A 23,244-nucleotide genomic window follows, 5' to 3' on the forward strand; every position below is an offset into this window, starting at 1 on the left:
CTACTCTACAACTCTCATTTCAGCACACTGGGCTCCTATTCTGCCTCTTGATTGAAACTGGTATCTCCAGGGTGACCAAGAGCTCAAAAGGACAAAATATATCGTCTCTTTTCAGCTCTTGTGCTTTTTGAATTTTCAAGCACATGTGACACTATTGACCAATCTTTTATTTCCAATAAGAAATCCCGCAAGTACCTACTCCAAATTACCTGATCAAAAATCTAAACCCCTCTACAACATTCTCAGAAAGTGGTTTACAGTCTTCATTTGAAGACCTCATGAGGAGAAGAATCCAGTACCTCTCAGGGTAACCCATTTGACTTTGGGATAACTCCAATTTCATGGAAATTTTTCTCCATTGTCAGCCAAAAATCTCTCTGCAACTTCTACTAACTGCTCCCAGATCTACTATATGGTGAAGCAAAAGGTCTAATCAGGAATGACATTTAAATACTCATAGATAATCATATATTCCCCCTTAAGTCTTCAATAGTGTAGGATTACTCAAATACTAAAATGTAAGCTACATGAAAACACCTTACTTAAATTTTATATTCCCCATTCCCATCAGTGTTGTACACACAGCACATATTTAATAAAAATCTGTGATACTTTCATGTAGTACAAGACTTCAATTTTTCACTTTGATAAAGATGACTCACATCTTAATCATAAGGTTTGTTTTAACACTCAAATTCTACCTCTAAGTATTCAATGGAATTCTTTATGATGATATCTCAGATACCACCAATTAAACAGATCTAAAACTCATATGATCTTCTCCAAAACTTCTTTCCATCGCATGATCATTCTTCAAGTTACACAAGCTGAAATCCTCAGTTATCCCAAACACTTCCCTTTGCTCAATCTCCTACATACAATCCATTGGGAAGGATGCTATTGAGAGACTCCAGGAACTTGGGAATCACTCTAATTACTTTTATTTTTTCTATTACCAGTAACAGAGTCTAGGCCCTTTCCTCCTCTGTTCTAGATTATTTTGTTTCCTTAATTAGTCTCTCTGCTCTTTCCAATGTATCCTTTGTGATACTACCAAAATGTCCAAAATGTACACATCTGACATCCCCTTTCTCATAACCCTCTTGCCCTAAAAAAATTATTCCTTACATCAGGACACAGTGAAATGCTTTTCTTTAAGGCCTAGATGCAGGTCCTTCACTCTCCGTAATACATTCAGCTAGATGGTATTCATCCTTAATCTCTCAGGTTTCTATGATTACCCCAATACATGTACTTACTGTCAACTTCTATTATATGTATTTGTATTCATGTGCACAGTTATTTACAAGTTATCTTTCTCTTAAGGGCAAGAAAAAAACTTTAACCTTTCTTTATACTGCCAGGACTTTAGCACATTTTTTTTAAACACATTGTAAATACTGAATAAATGCTAAATTGGTTGAATCTGGGGGTAGTCACTGTCAAACCTATAAAAACTGATTTTAAAAAATCTGACTTGTAAACTTTTCACTTACCAAAAGCTATGTTTAAACTCTATCTAATCCTCTTTCATGACACTTAATAAGTATGTGATTTAGTCTCACATCTCTAGTACTTGCTTTATGAGGCTAATTGGAGACCAAATCATTTTACTACATATTACTAAGTTAGTCTACCAAATATAATTTACTCAAGACTTAAAACTGGATACCTAAGACAGGTACTAGATAGTTCTCAACCTTCAACAATGTTTAGAAAAACTATGATTCTCTAGTATATGGTTAATGTAGCTACCTGTCTTTTCAAAAAACAAAATCTCTTATTTGTTAGATAGATCCTTGAGTGTGTATGCGTGTGCGTGTGCGCACACGTGCGTGTGTGTATGTGTGTAGACAGAAACACATTTAATTATAGACTGTTCTTATCCATACTACATATAGAATGCTATTTGATTGTACTAGGTGATTATCTAATTAGTCAAGTCAACCAGAAACTATAATCACAGATTATAGGCTACATCAACATAGTGACACTTAAATTTAACAATGGACCAGCTCAATTTCAAGAAATTATGGCTGCATTATAATTTTGTCCAGACACTGAAACTGAAAAAGAGAAATTTTGGGTAGATCAGAGCAATACAAGAGAAGTACAGAGAGAAAAAATACAAACTTTAGGGAGAAAATCATAGTATTTAAAAATATATTTCCACATGGAATGAGTTAAATTTCCTAACCTGTCTTAACTAACTGGCTTTTTAAACCCATGTTTAATTATATTATATTATAAATAATTTCCTTTCGCCAACTGCTTACTGCATACATAGAATTGCATATCTTGGAGACAGATTAAACTCAACATGCCTCAAGAAACACTCAACTCATTATCTTTCTCCCACCCCAACTCTCCCCTCTTCCAAACTTCCCTATTTCTGTTAAGGATAATATCATCTTTCTAGTCACTAAACTCTAAACCTCATTCTTTCTCACCACTCTATATCCAATCTTTTGCCTAATCTTGGTGATTTTATCTTCAGACCATCTCTCATACATGTATGCTTCTCTTCTGTGACAATGCCACCAATATAGTGCAGCTCTGGTTTGCCTGTCACTAGCTTCTCCAATTCAAACTATCCTCCATTATCCAGTAAAAGTTATCTTCCAAAAGTATATTTCTGATCATGTTACAACCTTTACTCCAGTGACTTATCATTTCTAGAATCAAATATAAAATCCTCAGTTTGGCAGTCAAAGCGATTAATGATTCAGCTTTCTCCCAAATAAGACCTTTACAATATTCTTACACCTGACATGCCCAATGATGTCTTTGACATTCTTTCAACAATGCACTCGATCGATTAAACCCCAGTATTTTCAATTATATCTACCATGCCATTCCCTCATCTCCAAGTCCTGGACTCCTAAAAATCTCACCTAAAATCACATGTTCTACAAAAAGTGCTTCCTAATCCTCCTTAATACTAGTGTTCCTATGTTCATTACCTCCAATTGATCCTATATCTGGCTTTTGTACAGTTATCAATGTGTTGTCTCACCAATTAAACTGTTCTTAAACTGTTTAATTAAAGTTTAATTAAACTCTCTTCTTGAGAGCTGTCTTTTACTCTTCTTTTTATCCTGAGCACATAACAAGCAATGTGGCATGTATAATAAATGTGATACATAATAAATGTATATTAACTATTTCCTTAACATTATATTTGATCTCTAACTTTCATTTCTTTGCTTTAACAAATTTTTTACTCCTGAGTTTTCAAACCAAAAAAGATTTCCATGAAAATAGAACAGAAAAATGAAAATTCTATAAACACACATCTTCATTTTATGTTGCTAGCTCTTAAGATATGCACACATACTGAATAAATCCTACACAATAGTTTCAAAACTTTCTTGTCTGTGCTTCCTTCTAAACTTCCTTCTGTTCTCTATTATACATTTAAAAAGTATTTTGAAGGTCCTCTTCTTACTGCTTTCACTATTGCTACACCTCCCATTAAAAACTGAGGGGGAAAAAAACGAAGGAAAAATCCTCCTTGTAACACATAATCTACAGTGGACATGTTCAAAAATTTATGTCACTTCATTTTATGTCCATCACCTCTCTGGCAGAATATGCTCTGCCATTGGTCATCTGGAGTCAAGGCTGGTCAGCACTTTGAACAAGGTTCTTAAGTCTTTCAAAGCTATTTTTCTTTACAAATTTGTTGTCCATATATACATTTATTCTGGTTGTTCTTATTTACCTCTGCTTTAGTACAAATTATGCTGCATTCCCTGAAATCCCTTTCAATATTAATTATTTTTTAAAAATAAATTTTATTAATACCTTTGTTATAACATCTCTCTGTTATATTCTACATTATAAAGAATTTTAAATGGTAAAAAAAGAGGAAGGGGGAGAAAAATGCAACCAAACCAATCAATACACTAAAAAAAAACCAAAACAGTAACACATGAATATATATTCAGTGATGTGCACCCATAGATGTCACATTGCTTGAGAGTAGGAGGAGGTATCTTCTTATATGCATTCTTTGGGAACATGTTTTGTAATTTTTCAATATTCATTTTTAAATGTGTTATGATTCTGGCTTTTTCCAATAACACTGATGAAGGCATTGTATACATTAGTTTCTTAGCATTGATTTCTTCACATTTTGCATCACTTGTAAATGTTTCCATGTTTTAATTTATCATATTCATCATTTCTTACAGCACAGAGATATTCAATTATATTCATATCACAAATAATTTAACCATCCCACAATCAAGAAGTATCTGCTCTAGTTTCAGTTCTTTGCTAGTATACTAACCATTATTTTCTAAAATCATTCTGCCTATGATTCTCTGAAACCAAGTCCTTTATCATTTCTTAGGGTACAATAATAATCTGTTACATTCACATACCACAATTCACTCATCCATTACCCAATGCCTAAGGAACATTCTAAGGCACCTTCTTCATGTCCAGTTCTCTGTGTTTTGTTTTGTTTTTTCCTCTTTTTAATCTCATCTTTCAAAGGAGAAAGTATGTCTTCCTTGTGACTATTCTCTCCCTAGTGTTATTCACCACCTTAAACCCCTCCTTCCTCACCACTTATTTCTTCTTTGATGTATTTCTAAACAAAACTGCATATATTCAACCTTGTTTTGTTCACTTCACATTTAGTAAGGGTGATCCAGTGCATGCTCCAGTGCTTCCTCCTGTGCTTCCTCCTGTTTCTATAATCATCTCATGTACTGAATCATCTTGCCTATTCTTTCCTTCTATATTATTGTATTCCTTTTACCTACACATTCACTCGTCTTGCAAAATAAATCAGAAGGGGCAGCTAGGTGGCACAGTGGATAGAATACCGGCCCTGAAGGAGGACCTGAGTTCAAATCCGGCCTCAGACACATAACACTTACTAGCTGTGTGACCCTGGGCAAGCCACTTAACCCCATTGCCTAGCCCCCCCCCCCCCAAAAAATCAGAACAGAAATAAACCGCCCTTCCAGTCTTCTGTAGATCTTATTTAATGCTCAATACCCTTTGATGATATTAAGGTTCTAAAAAGACATTTGGTTGTTCTTGTCAAGTTAGAACATTCGTCCTCCATCATAGAATCCCTTCCAGTAGCTCAAATAAATGACCTCTCTAAGTTTCTCTTGATACTTGTGTTTGTATCTCAAAGTTCCTACTCAATTCAGATATTCTGCTTAGGAACCAAAGACCTTTATTATATTATAAGCCATTTACCCACCAGTTGGATTACATGTCACTTTACAGGCTACATCACTTTTTGTTGTTAGTCTCTCTTTTGGTTCTTGGAACGTATCCCAAGAACTCCTCTCTTTATAGTAGAAGCTTCCATGCCGCACTTGATCCACACTGTATGTAGTTCCTTGTTAAATGAACTACTGCTTTTTAGATGCTTCAGTATCTCCAGCATCTCCCTCTCTCTCCCCCTAGATAGATACAGATATCTGTCTATAGTTCTCTCTCTCTCTCTCTCTCTCTATGGGGGGTGGGGTAGAGAAGGGGGAGGGGAGGGGAGGGAGAGGGGGAGGGAGAGAGAGAGAGAGAGAGACAGAGACAGAGAGAGAGACAGAGAGAGACAGATACAGATATATACACACACACTTTGATGTAAGAGCTCTGAATTCTGCCTGTGACAGTCGCAGGAATTTAGCGATTTGCTTTGGTTTTCCCCAGGGAAGGAGTGGATCCTTCTGGATTATAGAATCCACTGAAAATCATGACCGAGTAGTGGTTAAGGCCAGAATTCACCATTTATATCCTTTAAGTGGTGAGATAGGCAGAGGAACTATTTGGTATTGGTCAATACGAAGGGTTTGTTTGGCTTTTTCTGTATGAGGAAATTTGCAAATACACCATTTCATTTTAATAAAGTGTGTGTCTTTACCCAGGGAACTTCAAGGAATGAGTCATACTGGATAAATAAAATGAATTCTTTCACTGACAAAGAAAGGGGAAAAATTATTTCATTCAAAACACAGAATGCATTTCATTAAGTCTGGTTAAACTGTATCTACTTTTTAAGACAGTCAGTGCACTTACATAAAGTAACTTATACTTTAAATGTTGTAGTAAATATCTTATGTGCCTTTTGCCTCATCTCCTATCAATCCAATTAAATTTTCTTCCTTTTTAAGCCAAACTAATAAATCCAAAACATTAACTAACTATAGTTGCTGACACTTTTGACAATCAATAGATAATTAAATTAAACTACATGTCCTGGCAAATTAAGATCCAGCATATTTTTCCTTTAAAATAAAACTAATATTTGTATTTTACATATATTGTAAAATGTCTTGTTCAAACTAGTTTACTCATGGTTACAGAATTAGAAAGGGTTAATTTCTACTGAGGCACTAAACACTAAAGAATAATATTTAAAGTCTTTCACAAATAACAAAGATAACAACCATATTAGTCAAAAATATTTAACAACTTAATGAATTCCTGATTATGATTTTAAAAAGTAGTACCATTATGTTGTAACTTAAACAAAATGGGCAAAAAAAAAACCCCAAAACAAAGCAGTTTTGTCAGGTTTTTAAAAATAACAGCACTCACCTTAATACTGACACAGTATGGATGGTAACACTGACCACACTGAGAACATGCAAGTAGCCTTCCTTCTGCCCCTTGGCCAAAGCTTCCACAAACTACACACATATCCTAGATTAAAAAACAATAAAAATCCTTTTTTATATAAAATAAGGTGACAAAAAATTTGCATCATTTCAAACAGAAAGACAGTAAACTAAAATACTTTAAAGAACATAAGCTAGATGTTTAAATGGCAAAGATGACAAGAAATATAAAAATAATATCCCCATACCTGATGTAAAGTGAATTTATCACTACTAGAAAATAGGACTACTGTATTATGCATGGAATTTTCTTCTTCATCCTTGCTTGATAACATATCCATAGAAGTGACCTACAAAAGAGTGAAATTTAAATTACATTATATTCTACCTCACAAGACATTTATTCTTTTGAGAATACTTTGTAAAATTGTAGACTGAATTAAATATGAAAAAAGCTTGTAAGTTTGCATATTTTCTATGTTAAGAAGACTAATAATATGTTTCCTATTTTAGATATTTAGATTCTTATTCACAAGCAATACTTACCACTGTCTAAGCTACTTAATTCTTTTACACATATGTGCCAAGTATCCCTGAAGGGTGATTTTCTATACAATCATCTACTTCCTGATATATCAGGATAAGGAACTGGGTCAAACACGGAGGGAAAAAAATGCTTTCCTTAAGGAAATTTGACTGTTGGAGATAATTTGTGCAGACATATGAGGAACCCAGGATCTGGGTTCTGATTCTGTCTATGACATTTGGTAGTCATGTGACCATATAAAACTCCAGCATTCAATTTCCTCCACTGTAAAATGCTTCACAGGGGACCTATAAGTACCAAACGAGGCAATTTTTTTTTTAAACAAAATGCTCTTTATTTACAAAAAGCTCATTAATCACTAATTCAATGTCAGTAGTTTCTATTGCTCCAAAGTCACTCCCAAATTACAGTGATATCAATAATGGTACATGGAGAGGAAAAAGTGATGATTATTAACTTTAAAAAGTTAGTTTCTGGATTATATACAATTTCATTAACAGTTACCTCTGACCTCTACTCTAGCTTCATTCTCTTCCAAATCCAGCTTTAATAAAGTAGATAAACAGACAGAAAGAAACGTTAGTACTATGTTCCAGGCACTCTTCTAAGTAGAGGGAATACAAATACAAGCAAGCAAAATAGTCCCTGTCCACAAGAAGAGAACACAATTACAGGGAACTGGAAAGGTAGAGAAACGTTCATAGGTTAGAGATGTTCACGTGAAGTGGTGCAGATTGCCAATTCTAAGCAAGATAAGGCCAGCATGAAGAGCCTGACCTAAGTTGGGACAATGGTGATAGTGGGCTGAGAGGAGGCAGGTAGATTTCCAGGAAGGTTGCACTTGCTACTATCCCGGAAGTGCAGGACCTTCCATCACTGCCAATATCTCAGTAACATCTCTATTCAGTTCCTCCCCTCCTGGTCTCAGGATTCTCAATGTCATCAATGAACCTACAGGACAATTATTTAATTACTACAATACAAATTCACATAAAACACTTTAAGCTGGGGCCTTGCTGTACAATAATCTTCCTACTTTATCATTAATTCTATAACTTTTTCTCCTCAGTACCTGTTCTAAACTATTTCCGCTCTCCTTTCATCCCTAATTGGAACCCTCCACTTAGAGGAGATTAACTAGCTCGCTGCCTCAATGAGTTTGAGACTATTCATCATGATCTGCTTCTTACAGTTTAAAAATTCTCATTCAGCCTCCTGCTGGTCAGAGGAGGAGTGGCATCCTTACGAGTCAATCTTCTACTTGTAACCATGATGCCAACACCCACCTCTGTACTCTAGGACCTCACTCTAAGTCATTACTGTCTCATACATGGATTTTCAATCTCTCCCCTGCTATTAGTTCCTTAATTCTGCAAATACAGAAGACTTTTCATCGTCAAAAATTTTGTTAACATTCAATTCCCCTTGCATTCACAGCTCAACTTTCGAAAAGTTATCTACTATTGATTCTATTACCTCATTATCTACTCCATCAACTCAAACTCTTTCAAATCTGACTTGCAACTCTAAAAAAATCGAGTGAAATGACCCACTCTAAAGTAGCTAACGAATGCTCTCCTAATCTCAAAACATTTTTTCCATCCTTATTCTCCCTTCAGACCTCTTTCATGTTGCACAATGTTAACCATCTTTGACTTCGGAGACATCACCTTCTCCAATTCACCTAGATAATCTTTTATTCTAGTGTCCTTTATTGAAATATCATCTACCCCAAACCGTGTAAGGGTATGTTTCCAAAGAAACAGGGCCACCTATTGGTGGGAGAGCTGTAAATCAGTCCAATCATTTAGGGGGCAAAAATCAGTAATTTTGGGAGAGTAATAACATAACTCCTCATACTCCTTGATAGAGCAATCCCACTACCAGGCATATAAGGTAACCTACAACAAGGAAGGTCCAATATATAATAAAACAGTTATAGCAGGAGTCTTTGTAATACCAAAGATATAAAAACCAATTGAACGCCCTTTGATTGGGGAATAAATGAACCAGGAGAAAAGGGTGATAAGTTGTGATAAATATTACAAAGATATCAAGAAGGGAAAAAAAAATACAGAAAAACCATTAGATTTGCAATTAAAAGGTTAACTGACAATCTTCAAAATAACAGTTCTTCAGTAGAGTGATGAGGTTAGAAGTAAAATTGGTTAGCCTAGAGGTGCCCCGGGGAATCGAGGGGCTGAAAACTGGTACTGAAGATGGGAATCTAGGAATTTCTATAGAAGAGAAATAAAACTCAACAGGGAAGCAATGCAAGATAAGGGTAGGTGTGGTTGTGTTGGAAATAATCCATGTAAGTGGCTTAATGTGGAATATAGGATGTAACCTATCTTCTCTACCAATCTTTAAAAACAAAGTGTTTGGAGTTAGGCCATAACCTGTGCCAGAGGATCTAAGCCCTATAAAGGAAAAAAAAAATGCATTATTCAACTCTACCTAACTGGTCCCAAACCATCTCTCCAGTTGAAATTCAAGCGGGTCACCTTTTCACACAGGTACACCCTTTTACAATATTCTCAAACCATCATCTCCAGTTTGCTCAGGGCACTGTAATCAAATCTATACTACCATGACTTCTAGAAACTTCCAAAAACAAAACATCCTTCTCCAAAGTGTTGTGGATCAGAGTATTAGGCAAAATAAGAAGGAGTAAGCAACACCTAACATTCCCTACTAGCTGGGTCTGTTGCAGACACAGAAGATATGGTGCCTATCCTGTCCAGTTTGAGTTAATTTTGCCTTGAAGTGGATTCATGTGGAAACCACCTATGGGTTTTCGGACAAGATGAAAATAAAAGCAATTTTTAGGGAAATTAAGGATCCAGGGAAACTTTCTTTCTAACTATCTTTATTAGGTTTTAATAATCCAGAACTACTTTTTTAACTACTTTGAGAATGGCCTCTATGTGAAGATATTGAAATATACTGACTGGTTGAAACTTCAAGCTCTTAATGATCAATTGTACCAGATATAATATTAATCTGGCCCCTACTTCCATATATATGGTGTCTCCCATTATTACTGTCACTAAGAGCAGATGCTAGCTGGTGTTTTTTATTTATATACCCAGCATTTAGCATATAGGATGTAGCACTTAGCATTTAAAATTTAAACCATTCATTCATACCACAGATATGGAAACTACTACCTTCCAAGGCATGTACTGTCGACATTGTTGAACAATTTTGATCGGCATGAAGCTTTTCATTACATTGTACAGAAATATCCTCTTCTACAATTTATCTCTCCATATAGCTAGGTACAGTAAGAGGTGAGGACAGGGATTTACTTTGGGGACAGAAAACAGATACAGAAAGAGGAATGTTTTAAGAAGACTCATGAGTGGTTTAGAAACTGATCTCAGGAATCCTAGCTCTTAGAAAGCAAACATTTGGACATGTGGAATCTGAAGAAAGGGTGTGAATGTTAGCTCTAGTTTTCTAGAATGAGGAAATGTGTGTGATAGTCATGAACAGGTTTTGAATAATAAGAAGTCAAAAACTGAAGCAAGATGGAGTACAGAAACAAAGTATATTAGGGCTGGATGAGACCTTACAAAAGCTAGCAAGTCCAACTCACCTCAATTTAACTAAGACAAATGTGGCTCAGCAAGGGAAAGGCTACAAAGTCAGAGGCAGAATCTCCTGATGCCAGTCAGGCACAAGGATGTACTTACAAAGAGAGTATGTTTTTGTGTGTGATTACATTCAAAGATGTGAACCAGGTTGACTGTGACCACAAAATGAAATTATTTTTTCAATTTATCCTCCTTTACAATTAGGCTTTATTGTTTGGAATTAACATAGAAATCCAGTACCTCGGGATAGAAAACATTAATTTCATTCCTTTGGGCACTCTTGCTTAACTAAGCCATCACTGCTAGGGGGACCCTTCTAGGAACCATTTTTACCCTATTGGGCCAATCTTATTTTCTTGAGCCATCACAGGAATTATCAAGATCCAGAGATATATGTTAAGAATACTATGTATTCTTACCAAACTCTGTTAGCCATGTAAGATTTTGGATGTTGAGATATGATGATAGAACTTATCAGTGCAATACCACTACGATGAATTATTGTCACAGTGAAAAGAGCAGACAGAGAGGGAATATCTAAACTAAATAAGGCTTTCCGTACAAAATAACTGTCAAAGATAGTATTAGATCTAGGAGTAAGACCAGGAATGTTTGGGTACAAGCCTCTGGTATTCTTGCAACATTTTCTCTTCTGCCATCTATTACTGATTATACTCATGCTCTGCTAAATGAACAGAATAGCAAAGAAAACAACAAACAAATGTATTTTTAAAAAATCCAGAAACATGCTAATAAGTATTTTGCTATTTTTTTCCTACAAATTCCACGCAGCAATGTGACCAATCTATAGTCTACCTTAGTCTAGTGAAACAAACACCTTCATTTGCTATTCTTCTTTTGAATACCACTGCTTCAAATTCTACAAATACTTAAGAAATAGGTAGAATGGCTCAGTCTGGTAAGACTTAGCTCCCTATGTATTATAGATATATAGATGTAACTGATGCCAAGATTTTGTGTTTTAATTCATTTTCCTGTCTTATTCTAGTTTCACTGACTTTGTTTCTACACAAAATTCAGTTTTTTTTCCAATTGAAATTTTCTACTTTATCTTTTACAATCACCTATAATCCTTGCTTATTTAAAAATCATAAACAAAATAGAGGCAAATCAACATGACTTATTTCTAGGGCCTCCCCTGTTGATTATTTCCAATTATTCGTGAATATTCATTTATATAGCTTGCTTGGTTTGTAGGTACTGGTATAACGTCTCACCCATTAGACTGCTGAGGTCCTCAAAAACAGAACTGTCTTACACCTTTCTTTGCATCCCCATTACTTAAGATGGTACCTGCCACATAATAAGCACTTAATGAATAATGGTTGACCAATAGGAAAAAAAAGAAAAAGATAAAGAAAAAAATAAACAACCAAAACAAAATCCTGAGAAAATAGAATGATCATGTTTGGCTCCAAAATCGTGACATGAGGAGTACTTCTCTATCGTTTATTTCCACTGAAGTAAAGAATCACGTGCAACTGTGGAACTCTGTATATTGTATAATGCTAGATTTTTAGAAATGTTAGTTAGATTTTATGCACTGTTTTATTTTCTTTCTCATAAAGAAGAGCTCTCTTGGAAGGGGGAACAATATATGAGAAAATGATGTGATAAAAAACAAACTATATCAATAAAATTTTAAACCACTCCCTCAAAAAAAGAACCGAGTTTATTCCTTCTAAAATTGGAATGATCAGGTAAAATCTAAACTAACTGAGTCCAAAAGGAATTTCCCCCCACTAAATAAATATTAAACCAACAAAGAGCTGCCAAAACCATATCCAGCAGTAGTCATCCATAAAGAGAAGCTTAAAAAAGACTTCTAAATTTTTCCTGCCTGAAAAATGTTCATTATCTTAACCAAACTCATACTGATAGCATTATTAATAACTTATACTAATGATCCATATTATTAGACTCGTAGTAAATACAGTCAAATACTTAAGTCATAAGAATAAATAAAACACCATGAATAAAAGTTACAAAAAGATAACAGAAAAGATTAAATATATATTTCAATGTCATTTACTTCAAATACTAGATAGAAAAAAATCAAGGACAGAGTTACAGATGGTATCTTATTACTCATCATCATCTCCCAGAACCTAGCACAATACCCTGAACCTTGTAGGGATGTAACATCAAAATGATTTTAAAGTGGAGAAAAGGAAGGGAAGGGAAAAAGTCAAATACATTGGAGAAAAGACTGAATGGGAGTAGAAGTAGAGTTTTAAACATTCTTTTTAGTATATCAATCAATTTTTAAAAAGCCTTGAATATATGCTAAATTATTTCATACAGACAAAAATATCAGCATATTAATTAGTACAACAGATAATAATTAATAAGTTTTACCCCTGGAAGAACCAGAGTTCCAATCCCACTTTTGAGTTTGGATCTGCCTCGGCCACCTCGCCCTGAAAGTCCTGCACCTCGAGGTCTTCGTTTCCCAGGGAATCCAGATCCACGACCCTAGTAAATATAAAGTAACATTTTTAAAAATTGTCTGTAGTTATTAGCAACAGATGTGATTAAAAATCCATAATTTTTTTTAAATTACCAATACAATTTAAGCAATAAGACTGCTTCAAAACAGCAGTCATATGACTATTTCCCCTAATGGAAAAAAAAAAAAAAAAGGTAAGCCAGGAAATTTATTCAAGTCTAACAAAACTATTCAATACCTATAACTTCCTGTTACAACCAAAAATAAAAAACCTTAGATTTTCCCTTTATACTCAATTAATTGTATATTCTCTTAATTAGAAAGAGATACCAGAGTAGCATGATTGTCATGAATTGAGTCAATAAAATTAAAATGTAAAGAATATAAAATAAATATAACCCAAGTAAATTAATACAGTCTTAAAAAATATATTACTTTAAGGTTTTTTTGTGAACATAATTACTAATTATTCCTTAGGCCGTTGTGCCTGTTCAAAAGGAACAATTTGATCTACAAGTATAGCTTGCAACTTCTAAATAAGACCAGATATATGATCTGTAAGGAATGCATAAATCATCAAATGTTGATGAAAATGATAAATCTTGGACAGCTGGTCCATAATGAAATAGGTCTGAAAAACAGATTTTTCCTGTCATATGTGTAAAGTCTTGGAACTCTGGGGACACATGTTAATTTCACCAGTGGAAAAATTTGTTTTGCTGAAGACTTTAAAGAAATATTTAACATTAACTACATAGATTCCATTTTCTTCTTCACCAATAATTCCCTGAATTAATTTTTATACCACTACCTTTCCTTCACCTTGATTTTGCAGAGAGAAGAGATGAAAATTTATTTTCAGCTTATAATAGAGTTTAATTAATAGCTAAAAGATCATATGACTTGGAAGCTGAATACATGTAATTATGATTTCCAAGCAATTTTAATTCAATCTAAAAAAGAAATGCAATTATATAGTCCCATAATGTAAAACAAATATTAAAATGAGAATTAAACAATCTGTGCTTGAATACTTGAGAAACTCACTTAACAACTCTAGAATTCAGATAACATATCTAGAATTAAAGTATTGGGCTAAAGGACCTCCAGCTAAAAATATTGTAATCTATAATTTTATTTTTAAAAATCAAATTTGCTGATGTTCAAATCCATAAAAATCTTTTTAGATGTTTGCTTCTACAGTTGAAGTATGCATTAGACTGGCATCTATATGCTAAAGAAAAAAATATCCTATGGGCATGAAATATTTATCTTTTAAGTTCAAGCAGAAACTAACTGTGTGACAATGAAGAAGTCACTTAACACTGTTTGCCTCAGTTTTCTCCTCTGTAAAATGAGCTGGAGAGATAAAGGGCAACACCCTCCACTATCTTTGCCAAGACAATCCCAAAAGAGGTCACAAAAATTCAGACAACACTGAAGTGACTTAACCAACAATTATTAAGATCCAGTTGGCATTAAAATGATTTCTAGTGTAAAGAAAATCAAGAATAAAATTTCATGCAAAATTTGTGTATATATTACTAACGAGATCAGTATACAGTGCATACCATTCAGTTCTATTCAACTTCAAATTACTAAATGGCTTCTGCTGTCCTACACTAAGATCTCTGGGGTCTTGTCTATTTCATTAGTTTATTCTTACAGGGTAGGCAGGTTTCAAGAAAAGTCCTACTTAAATGAGTTATTTTATTCATATTTCTAAGGTATTTCAAAAGGATACAGTATGTAGAACCAGTGGTAAAATTAAGGAAATCCTACAAATTTGCTTTTGCCCAATACTTAACTACATACAATCACCACAGAATTAGCAGTTTTCCCTGACCTCTGGAAATTTATACCTTCATAATAAATCCTTAGATTTCTTTTCAAGAAGGCAGAAATCATGTTTATCCAGTCATTAAAGAATATCTAAATTAAAGAGAATATCCTTAACCTATAACCTCCCATCCCTACAAAAAAGGAAAAGGCCTTGCAATCTCAGGTTGTAACTAGAGTCTTCTTCCTCCCCATGTTTTGACACAACTTCCTTAATAGTCCCTGAATAAAACTATTTTGGGATTTCTTTTATATTATGGAAGTATAATAGCAAAATGAAAAACCAAATAATAAAACTGAAATGTCAGCACAGTTACGATAAGATTCCAATTATGTTTTATAATTTTAAGCCAATATAATAATTGGGATGATCATAACTTTTAATATCAAGCTTCCTTTCTCATATGTTCAAATGTCATCACTTCCTTATAATGTTAAGAAAACTAAAATTCCAAATATGATAAACACTGATTACATTGTCGTAGACAAGATTAAAAATCTGTTAGCAAAAGATGGTATTTATTATAACTTACAGCAGTTTTTTTCAAACTGTTAATTACCTATGGACAATATAATGCGAAGATGTCTGTCATAAGTATTTCAATAATATCAATACTTTAAAAAAAAGAGATTTTAAGGATTTGAACAATTAAATAATGTAAACTCAATTCATTGTTCCCCTATAAACTACTAATTTATCAAATAATTTTTGAGACTAAACTACACATTTAAATACATAAATTAAAATGGGCATATCCTTTTATTTCATCCAGTTTCAGATTTAAAAAAGATGAAATACAAAGCTATATCAGCTAAAATATATATACATTAATTTTTTATTCTTCTCTCATACAGCATTAATCAGAAATAAATAGGATACACAAAATTTTATTTACCACTTTGATGCTCCAAATGGTACTGCCAGGAAGCTGTCTGTGTTTAAAAATTTCCCGGCCTTCTGAAATGTCTGGGGACCAGGAAGGTGGGCTCACTGTATTATTGGTACTCCAAGCCCCCTAGGATATGGCAGGTGAAAAAATAGATGTATAAAACTCAGCAACATAAAAAGTCAAAGCCAGCAACTAAAGATTTTAGAATAGCAAAAGCGAATGTAAACGTATGGAAATTTAGGACAAATTGCTTGAAAGAGGGATAAAAATTAACTGATTCCTTATCATAACTTTACAATAAAGTTTATGGCTTTCTTCTAAGTAAGAATGCTCACCCAGGAGATTAAAACAGGAAATCACAACACATTAAGAAAAGGACTGATATATCACCATTAGTGTACAAGTTGTAATTATAACATAAAACAATGTCTAGATCCTATATTAACAACCAGAGAAGGATTTTATTCATGATAACCTTCCTCTTTATCACTCCCACACCAAAGAAGGAATGTCTAGGCTTACAACACTACATAAATCTATTGCTACAATCACAATGAACAGGCAGAAAGGCAATAAGAAGCACAATCTACCTACAACTTTTTTAAATAACAAGGAGGCAGCCCACATTACATAGAGATCTATAAAAATATTAGCGACACACACATATATGTGTGTGTGTATATATATATATATACACACACACATACATATAATTATAACATTGATAATTATTTCCATTATTGTATTAACTTTATAAATTTAGGGCTAAAAATCTACACCAAAAGACCGACACATTGGATTAATTGGAGAGAAAAAAGCAAATAGAATTAGGGCAAACTGTCCTAAATTTACAAATTAAAATGTCTAAAAAGGTTGATAAATTATACTGATCATAAAGATTCACTGGAAGAGTTAGAATTAAGACTACTTGGGTAAATGTAATTTCACTTCCAAGAAGCATATTCAGTAATAATTTGAACTAATCTAATGTTAAACTTTAAAAAAAAAAATTTACCCTGCAAAGATCACATTAAATTTCAAATGAAATATAAAACAATGTCAAGCAAAAAAGTGACTTCTGGGAAGAAGTCAATTTTGAGTCTAACAATTTACTAATCTATATGCTTGTTATAAATTAAAGAAAATGACCAAAAACTGTTAAGATATTAAAATGAAACACTGCACATTTACTTACCAGGTCTCTATAATGTTATCAAAATCACAATTAGCATCTTCATATCACAAAATTAATACTGCCAGAAATTAAATAGGCATCAATCTGAAATTTTAAGATATTAGCTCTTAACTAGAGTAAGAGCAATGGATATTAACAAGTATGAAATTAAAGCCATATTTAATGGAAGACAAATGGAAATCTGTTTGATTGTTTTCCTTGATTTTTCCCTAAGTTAAGAAACATTCTGCCTATTAAGATCTTCCCTTCATTCTCAGTGTGTGTCAGGAGAAAAGTGACACAAGACATTTTGGGTTATAAGATAGTTCAACCCAAAAGGTTTATAGTAAAAAGTTTACTATATTTATAGTACAAGACAATGTAGCATTCAATATAATTTAACAGACTATATGAAATTATTTAATGATTTAATGTCATACAAGAAGTAAAATTATTGCTGATATAACTATCTCTACCAGAATAAAAATTACTAATATTGTATAAAATAATAACTCATTTTATGGTAATTAGAGATTCCCAACAAATCTATGTTATACAGACCACGTCTGGTTGCCCTGTTGGATATATGTACCTAGAAATACGTTCTTCTACATATATGGAAAAATTTATCTAAAAGTTTCAATAGGTATACTGTGCTATAAAAATTTTTTTTCCTTACTACAAGGCCATAGAGAATACTGTGTTAAGCTAAATTTTATTCAAACTAGATAATAGTCATGACAATAACAGTCATGACAATAACTCTGTACTTTGACATAAGCAGGAAACCCTAATTCTCCAATAATATCTCAACTCCTTTAAACTGAAGCACCACTGCAACTAGATTGTAAGAAAAACAAAATGCAGGGGGAAAAAAAAGCATGAGATCATGAGATCACAAACAAAAAATTTTAACAAATAATTTTTCTTTTATAAAATACTCAATATATCACCATATTCAATTAACTTGTATGGCTTAAAATGGGTATTATAATAATGTGTGCTAGAAGTTGGAAAGTTACAAAGTTAAGACCTTCAATGCCTCTCACATCACAGACACTTTCTTGTCAGCTAATACAGATAAATCCTGGAGGTGGAAACAAGTTTTACTGATGTGTAGGAATAGGGACCAAGGGTAAAATGAATATATTAACATATGTATGTATACATACACATATATATGCACATGTATGCATATATAAATGTACATATAAATGAATACTCAGAGTTCAACACTTTGGAGGGGCTCAGATTAGAATTAGAGTACTACATCAACATTCTAAATGAAAATGCAAAATTCTACACTAATCATTTTTGCTTGCTTGCCATCTGAATTTTCCTTTCTGGCTAACATATCACTCTAATTCACCTGCCAACTTTTTACCTCCCCAATTCTTGTTATCCAAACCCACTGCTTCTAGACATAAACAAATGCCCACAATTCACATCCCTACTCACTCCAGATCTACTATTCACCCTCTTCACCTAAAAATTAATCTTCCTAGAAACATATTTCTGTCATGTTTAAAAACCCTCATTTATTCTCATTCCTCAGAAGACTGCACTCCTAATTTCCTTCACTATTCTCCAGTTCTTCATTCTGAAACTTTACTCAAGTCATATTTGGACCTACCCTCTGAATCAATGGCTCCTCTGAAAAACTCCTATTAAGGAGGACTCTGAATGCCTCATTCCATTGCAAGCTGCTCTTCAAACATTCACTACCGTACCTTGGTTTGTTCCTGTCCCTCCCTCCATCTGCCTCCTATCCATATTAACAGAATTTAGCACACTGCCTGACACATAATAAACCCTTAGAAAATGTGTGTTGACAGACTGCCTCAATCTCAGTCTTTACTTAACCTCCTTTTTATCTTCTTACAATAACTAACAACAGGCATAGAGGATGCCAGATCATTCCAAAGCCTTCCTGGTGTCATCTATTCATCTTTCTACTCTCACAGGGCATAGAAATGGAATGCCTTCACTTCCACTTTTAGACACGTGGCCAATCACCAAACATTTCAGTCATTTATTTATGCTGTTCAATTATATCTTAGCCGCAAGACTTTTGTTCATATTTACCTTTACAACCAGAAAAAGGGATAAAACTTTTGTCCATGATTTTAACATTTCTCAGTTTTTTTATCCCTTAGCTCTGCAATCACTAGAACATTTCATTATTTAATGATAATCCTAATGACTGATGCCTGAGGTAGAATGGTTTAACAAATGGAACACTGAACTTGGAGTCAAGAAGGCCTCATTTCAAACCTTACTCCAGATGATTACTAGACATATCACCAAAAACAAATTATTTTATCTCTAGGGACCTAAGTTTCTTCATCTATAAAATCAGAAGAGTTGAACATGATGATTTCTATTACACCTTCCAGGTCTAAATTTATATTTCTATGAAGAATGAAGACACTAACACTAAAATGTCCTTAATCGATTGAACTTAATATGTTTGACCTACATCTTAAATCTATTTAAACCACTAATTAAGGTGATTACCATACAAACTTCACCATAATTCAAAACTTCTCTGTAATATCAATTAAGGTCCTGTCCACAATCTCTCGTCTTTCCACGGCTCTCATTTCTTTCAAAGTTTCATTAAGCCTGGTTCTCTGTCTTCATCAGGAATCTCTACCCCTCATCCTCCTCTTCCTACAGGTAGATAGGTTCTGCTTCATCCATATTTTCTGTCTTACTTAGTCTCAATGAAGGCTAGATAGATACATGGTCAGGGCTATGTGGATAAACTATAACTCTTACAATTTCAACTTCTGACAGGATCGATGCTTAATGAAAGAATTTTTTAAAACTGTGAGATCTAGGTTCATTACAAGATTGTGTAAACTTTTAATAGAGCATTTTTGGTTTTGTAAATCAACATGTGGCCAGGAGGGATCCATTTGTATTTGAGTTTGAACATACTTCTCTGAAACATATATATTTTGATTAAGAAGCTATACTACTATCTGAAGCCAGATCTGTAAGCCATTCTGAGGGTACTTTCCCATATAAAAAGTGCTATCTAGTAATTCCCATCTTCAGATCAAGTTTTTAATTATAAACAAGCTTAAGGCATCATATATACCTTAAACTGTGCTTGACAATTCTTGAATATTCAGCACAGTAATTTTTTAAGCAAGAGGAACTTAAATTTGTTAAAGTAACCAAGTTGTTGGCAAAAATCCCTGTTTCAACATTATTCCTTTATAAAATGCCACCTAAAATCTAAATGCAAGTAAAAATCCAAAACAGACTGGCCTATTTCAATGTCAAAGGCCTCATTATTAGGTAGTTTCACTTGCAGAGTTTTAAAATGGGGTCCCTAAGGACAATATGCACTAAAGTCTAGCACAGTTATGGCATGGAATCCATACACATTTATAATTTACCATAATGTCCCTTTATCAAGATGAGAGGGTACTATATAAAACTGCCTGTATTTCATGCTTTATTAAAACTTCCTAATATTCATTATGGTCTTTATATTGCCATGATAGTAACTGATGTGTGACTGGTTTCAAATAAATTTTGGTCAGAATTTAGAATAAAACCAATTACTGAAAAAAATGAGATAAGGCTGTTTCTATTTGGATTTCTTATGAGCTAAGAAAATGATGTAAAGCCAAACTATTTGAAAGAAATCCAAGTATGGGAACAAAAACAATGCAGTAATATACAAGCCAAAATCAGCAAGAAAAAGCACAGGCTAAAACTAAAACACACACACACACACACACACACACATATTTCTCCACATTATTCCTTCTTTGGAACAGCTTTCTACTCATTCACGTTTACTATTTTGTGTCCAACTCTTCATGATCCCATTTGGGATTTCCTTGACAGAAGTACTAGAGTAGTTTGTCATTTCCATTTCCAGTTCATTTTACAGACAAGAAAACTGAGGCAAACAGGATTAAACAACTTGCCCAAGATCACATAGCTAATAAGTATCTGAGGCTAGAGTTGAACTTGGGAAGAGGAATCTTTCTAAGTCTAGACCCTGTACACTACCGACTGTGCCACTTAACTACACCCAAGGGAAGGGACCCTAGAGGTCATCTTCTGGTTTCTACCTGTAAAGCCACGTATATTGGAATTAGATGGCTCATTTCCATATCTTCTTAGCTAGCCACCTCAGATACAAGCTCCAACTTCCCTTTCTGTTACTTCTAGAGACCAGAATTAGAACTTCCTGGTCATCAGGTCTCCTCCCCTTCAACTCACCCTAGTTCTGAAATGAGCAGAAACAAAAGAAAAATATTACTATCACTGTTCTTTCTCAAGGAAAAAATCATGCCCCACTTTGTTCAATTTCTTTTGTTAAGGATTTATAGAGCCGCTTTGTTCCTAGGTCAATCTGTGTAATGGAGACTATCACATTGAAAAAAAAAAACTATCTTCAATTAAATGCCTAAAAGTACTCTACTGTCATTAAGAACTCGATATAAGAAGATAGCACTAAACATAATGACCAAGAAGAAAATGTGAATGATTTTATAAAGTCATCTATGAAAGTATTAAATCCTAGGCTAGTCAAGTTTATATTCTATTTCCTTAAAATCTGTTCAATTCAGAGAGCAAGCAGCCTTAGTAGCATGTTCCATAATAGGTTAGGCATATCCTATATAGCTAGTAAGTATTGAAAATAGGACAACTGGCTTTTTCCTACAATAAGCAGTTAGTAGTTTGGGGCAATATGTAGTGCATAGGCTTTACTAGGCTGCCAAAGGTGTCCTTGACATAACAAAGGTTAAGAACACCTGATGTTCAATTCAATCACTAGATACAAAAACAGGCCTGAAATAACCATAAATATTTTGGTACCTGAGAAAATAACAGAAATACATTCCACATAAAGTTGCATATGCTATCATACGCACTCTTTTTTCTGAATGGTTTTGCTTTTGTCTATGGGAAATGACTAAAAAGCACCAAAACAAAACTTTTAAAATGTGAATGCTAAGTTAAAAAAAAAACTTTTATCTTTTACAAGAGTAAATTTCTCAGAGAACCCAAGTCGCTTTAGCAGATCACTAGTAGATAACTTTTCTTTAAATCGCCTGCTTGTTTAAATATTAATAAAGAATTTGTTGCATACAGATTCACCAATTTATCTTTTACAACAGCACTTTTGTAGTACTAAATAATTGGAAACTAAGTACCTGCACATTGATTAGGTAACTACAAGATATTTAACGTAATAGGAGACAATAAATCTGAAGAATTCAGAAGTGCAAAGGATATCTATTATCAATGGATAAGTACAAAGTGAAAAAAGCAGATGTATTAAAACTAATGGTGTCTATATCAATAGAAACTGATAAACCAATTAAAAAAAAAAAGAAACTACAAAACCAAAAACCAAAATAAAACTTGAGTATGTTAACGATAATGCTTGGCTACCAAAGAGAGAGAGAACAGAATTCAATCCTGCCCCACCTCATTCCAGGCAGAGAACACTGAACACACTATGGACCCCAAGAACCTATGTTCTTTTTGACTTTGTGTTAAAGAGGCTCTCAGGAAATGGGAGAGAAGGGAGATACTGAAGAAAGGGTGATGAGAAAACAAAAGATGCCAATTAATTGTTTTAAATAAGACACTATGATATTAATAAAAAAGGAAATAAGAGAACCTCTAATGGTTTTATTAACTAACTTAGGGAGGAATATTATTTTGTATTCATTGAGTGCCAAGGATAATTAGCAAATACCTGCCTAGGAAATATCTGGTGCAAATGAGAAAATTTTAAAAACACTGAGATTACCTTCAACAAAATGCTCTGGTTAAGTACTCATGATGATCATCAGTTTCCCCATTCCCCCTCCACCACGAAACAGATGGCCTCTGGGTTTCCTACAGTCCCTACATTGACCAATTATCATTCCATGGTAAATAAGGGTTCCTTCCAAAGTGAATTAACAAGCACAGTTTAGCAGACTTAAGCTATGGAAGAATTCTGCCACACAATGTTGCATAAATACCATTTAAAAGATAAAAGTTTTAAAAGCAAAAAAGAAACTCAGTTACCATTTTTGCAACTACTTGATTTTGGGTCAGGTAGGGGGTGTGTGTGTGTGTGTGTGTGTGTGTGTGTGTGTGTGTGTGTGTGTG

General features: G+C 33.7%; 1 protein-coding gene across 6 annotated transcripts in view; it reads right to left on the reverse strand.

Moving 5' to 3' along the window:
• Nucleotides 1-23,244, reverse strand: part of KMT2C (lysine methyltransferase 2C) — a 285,908-nt gene that overhangs the window by 109,851 nt on the left and 152,813 nt on the right. For all 6 annotated transcript variants that reach the window (XM_027841013.1, XM_027841014.1, XM_027841015.1 and 3 more), the window contains 4 exons: nucleotides 15,939-16,058; nucleotides 13,113-13,229; nucleotides 6,836-6,937; nucleotides 6,568-6,672 (listed from right to left, as the gene is read on the reverse strand). In XM_027841013.1, the coding sequence (XP_027696814.1) occupies nucleotides 6,568-6,672; nucleotides 6,836-6,937; nucleotides 13,113-13,229; nucleotides 15,939-16,058 (444 nt within the window). The remainder of the gene's footprint in view (nucleotides 1-6,567; nucleotides 6,673-6,835; nucleotides 6,938-13,112; nucleotides 13,230-15,938; nucleotides 16,059-23,244) is intronic.

This window comes from Vombatus ursinus, unplaced genomic scaffold (genome assembly GCF_900497805.2).
Source record: "Vombatus ursinus unplaced genomic scaffold, bare-nosed wombat genome assembly UNPS02014852.1, whole genome shotgun sequence".
NCBI classification, from domain to species: domain Eukaryota; kingdom Metazoa; phylum Chordata; class Mammalia; order Diprotodontia; family Vombatidae; genus Vombatus; species Vombatus ursinus.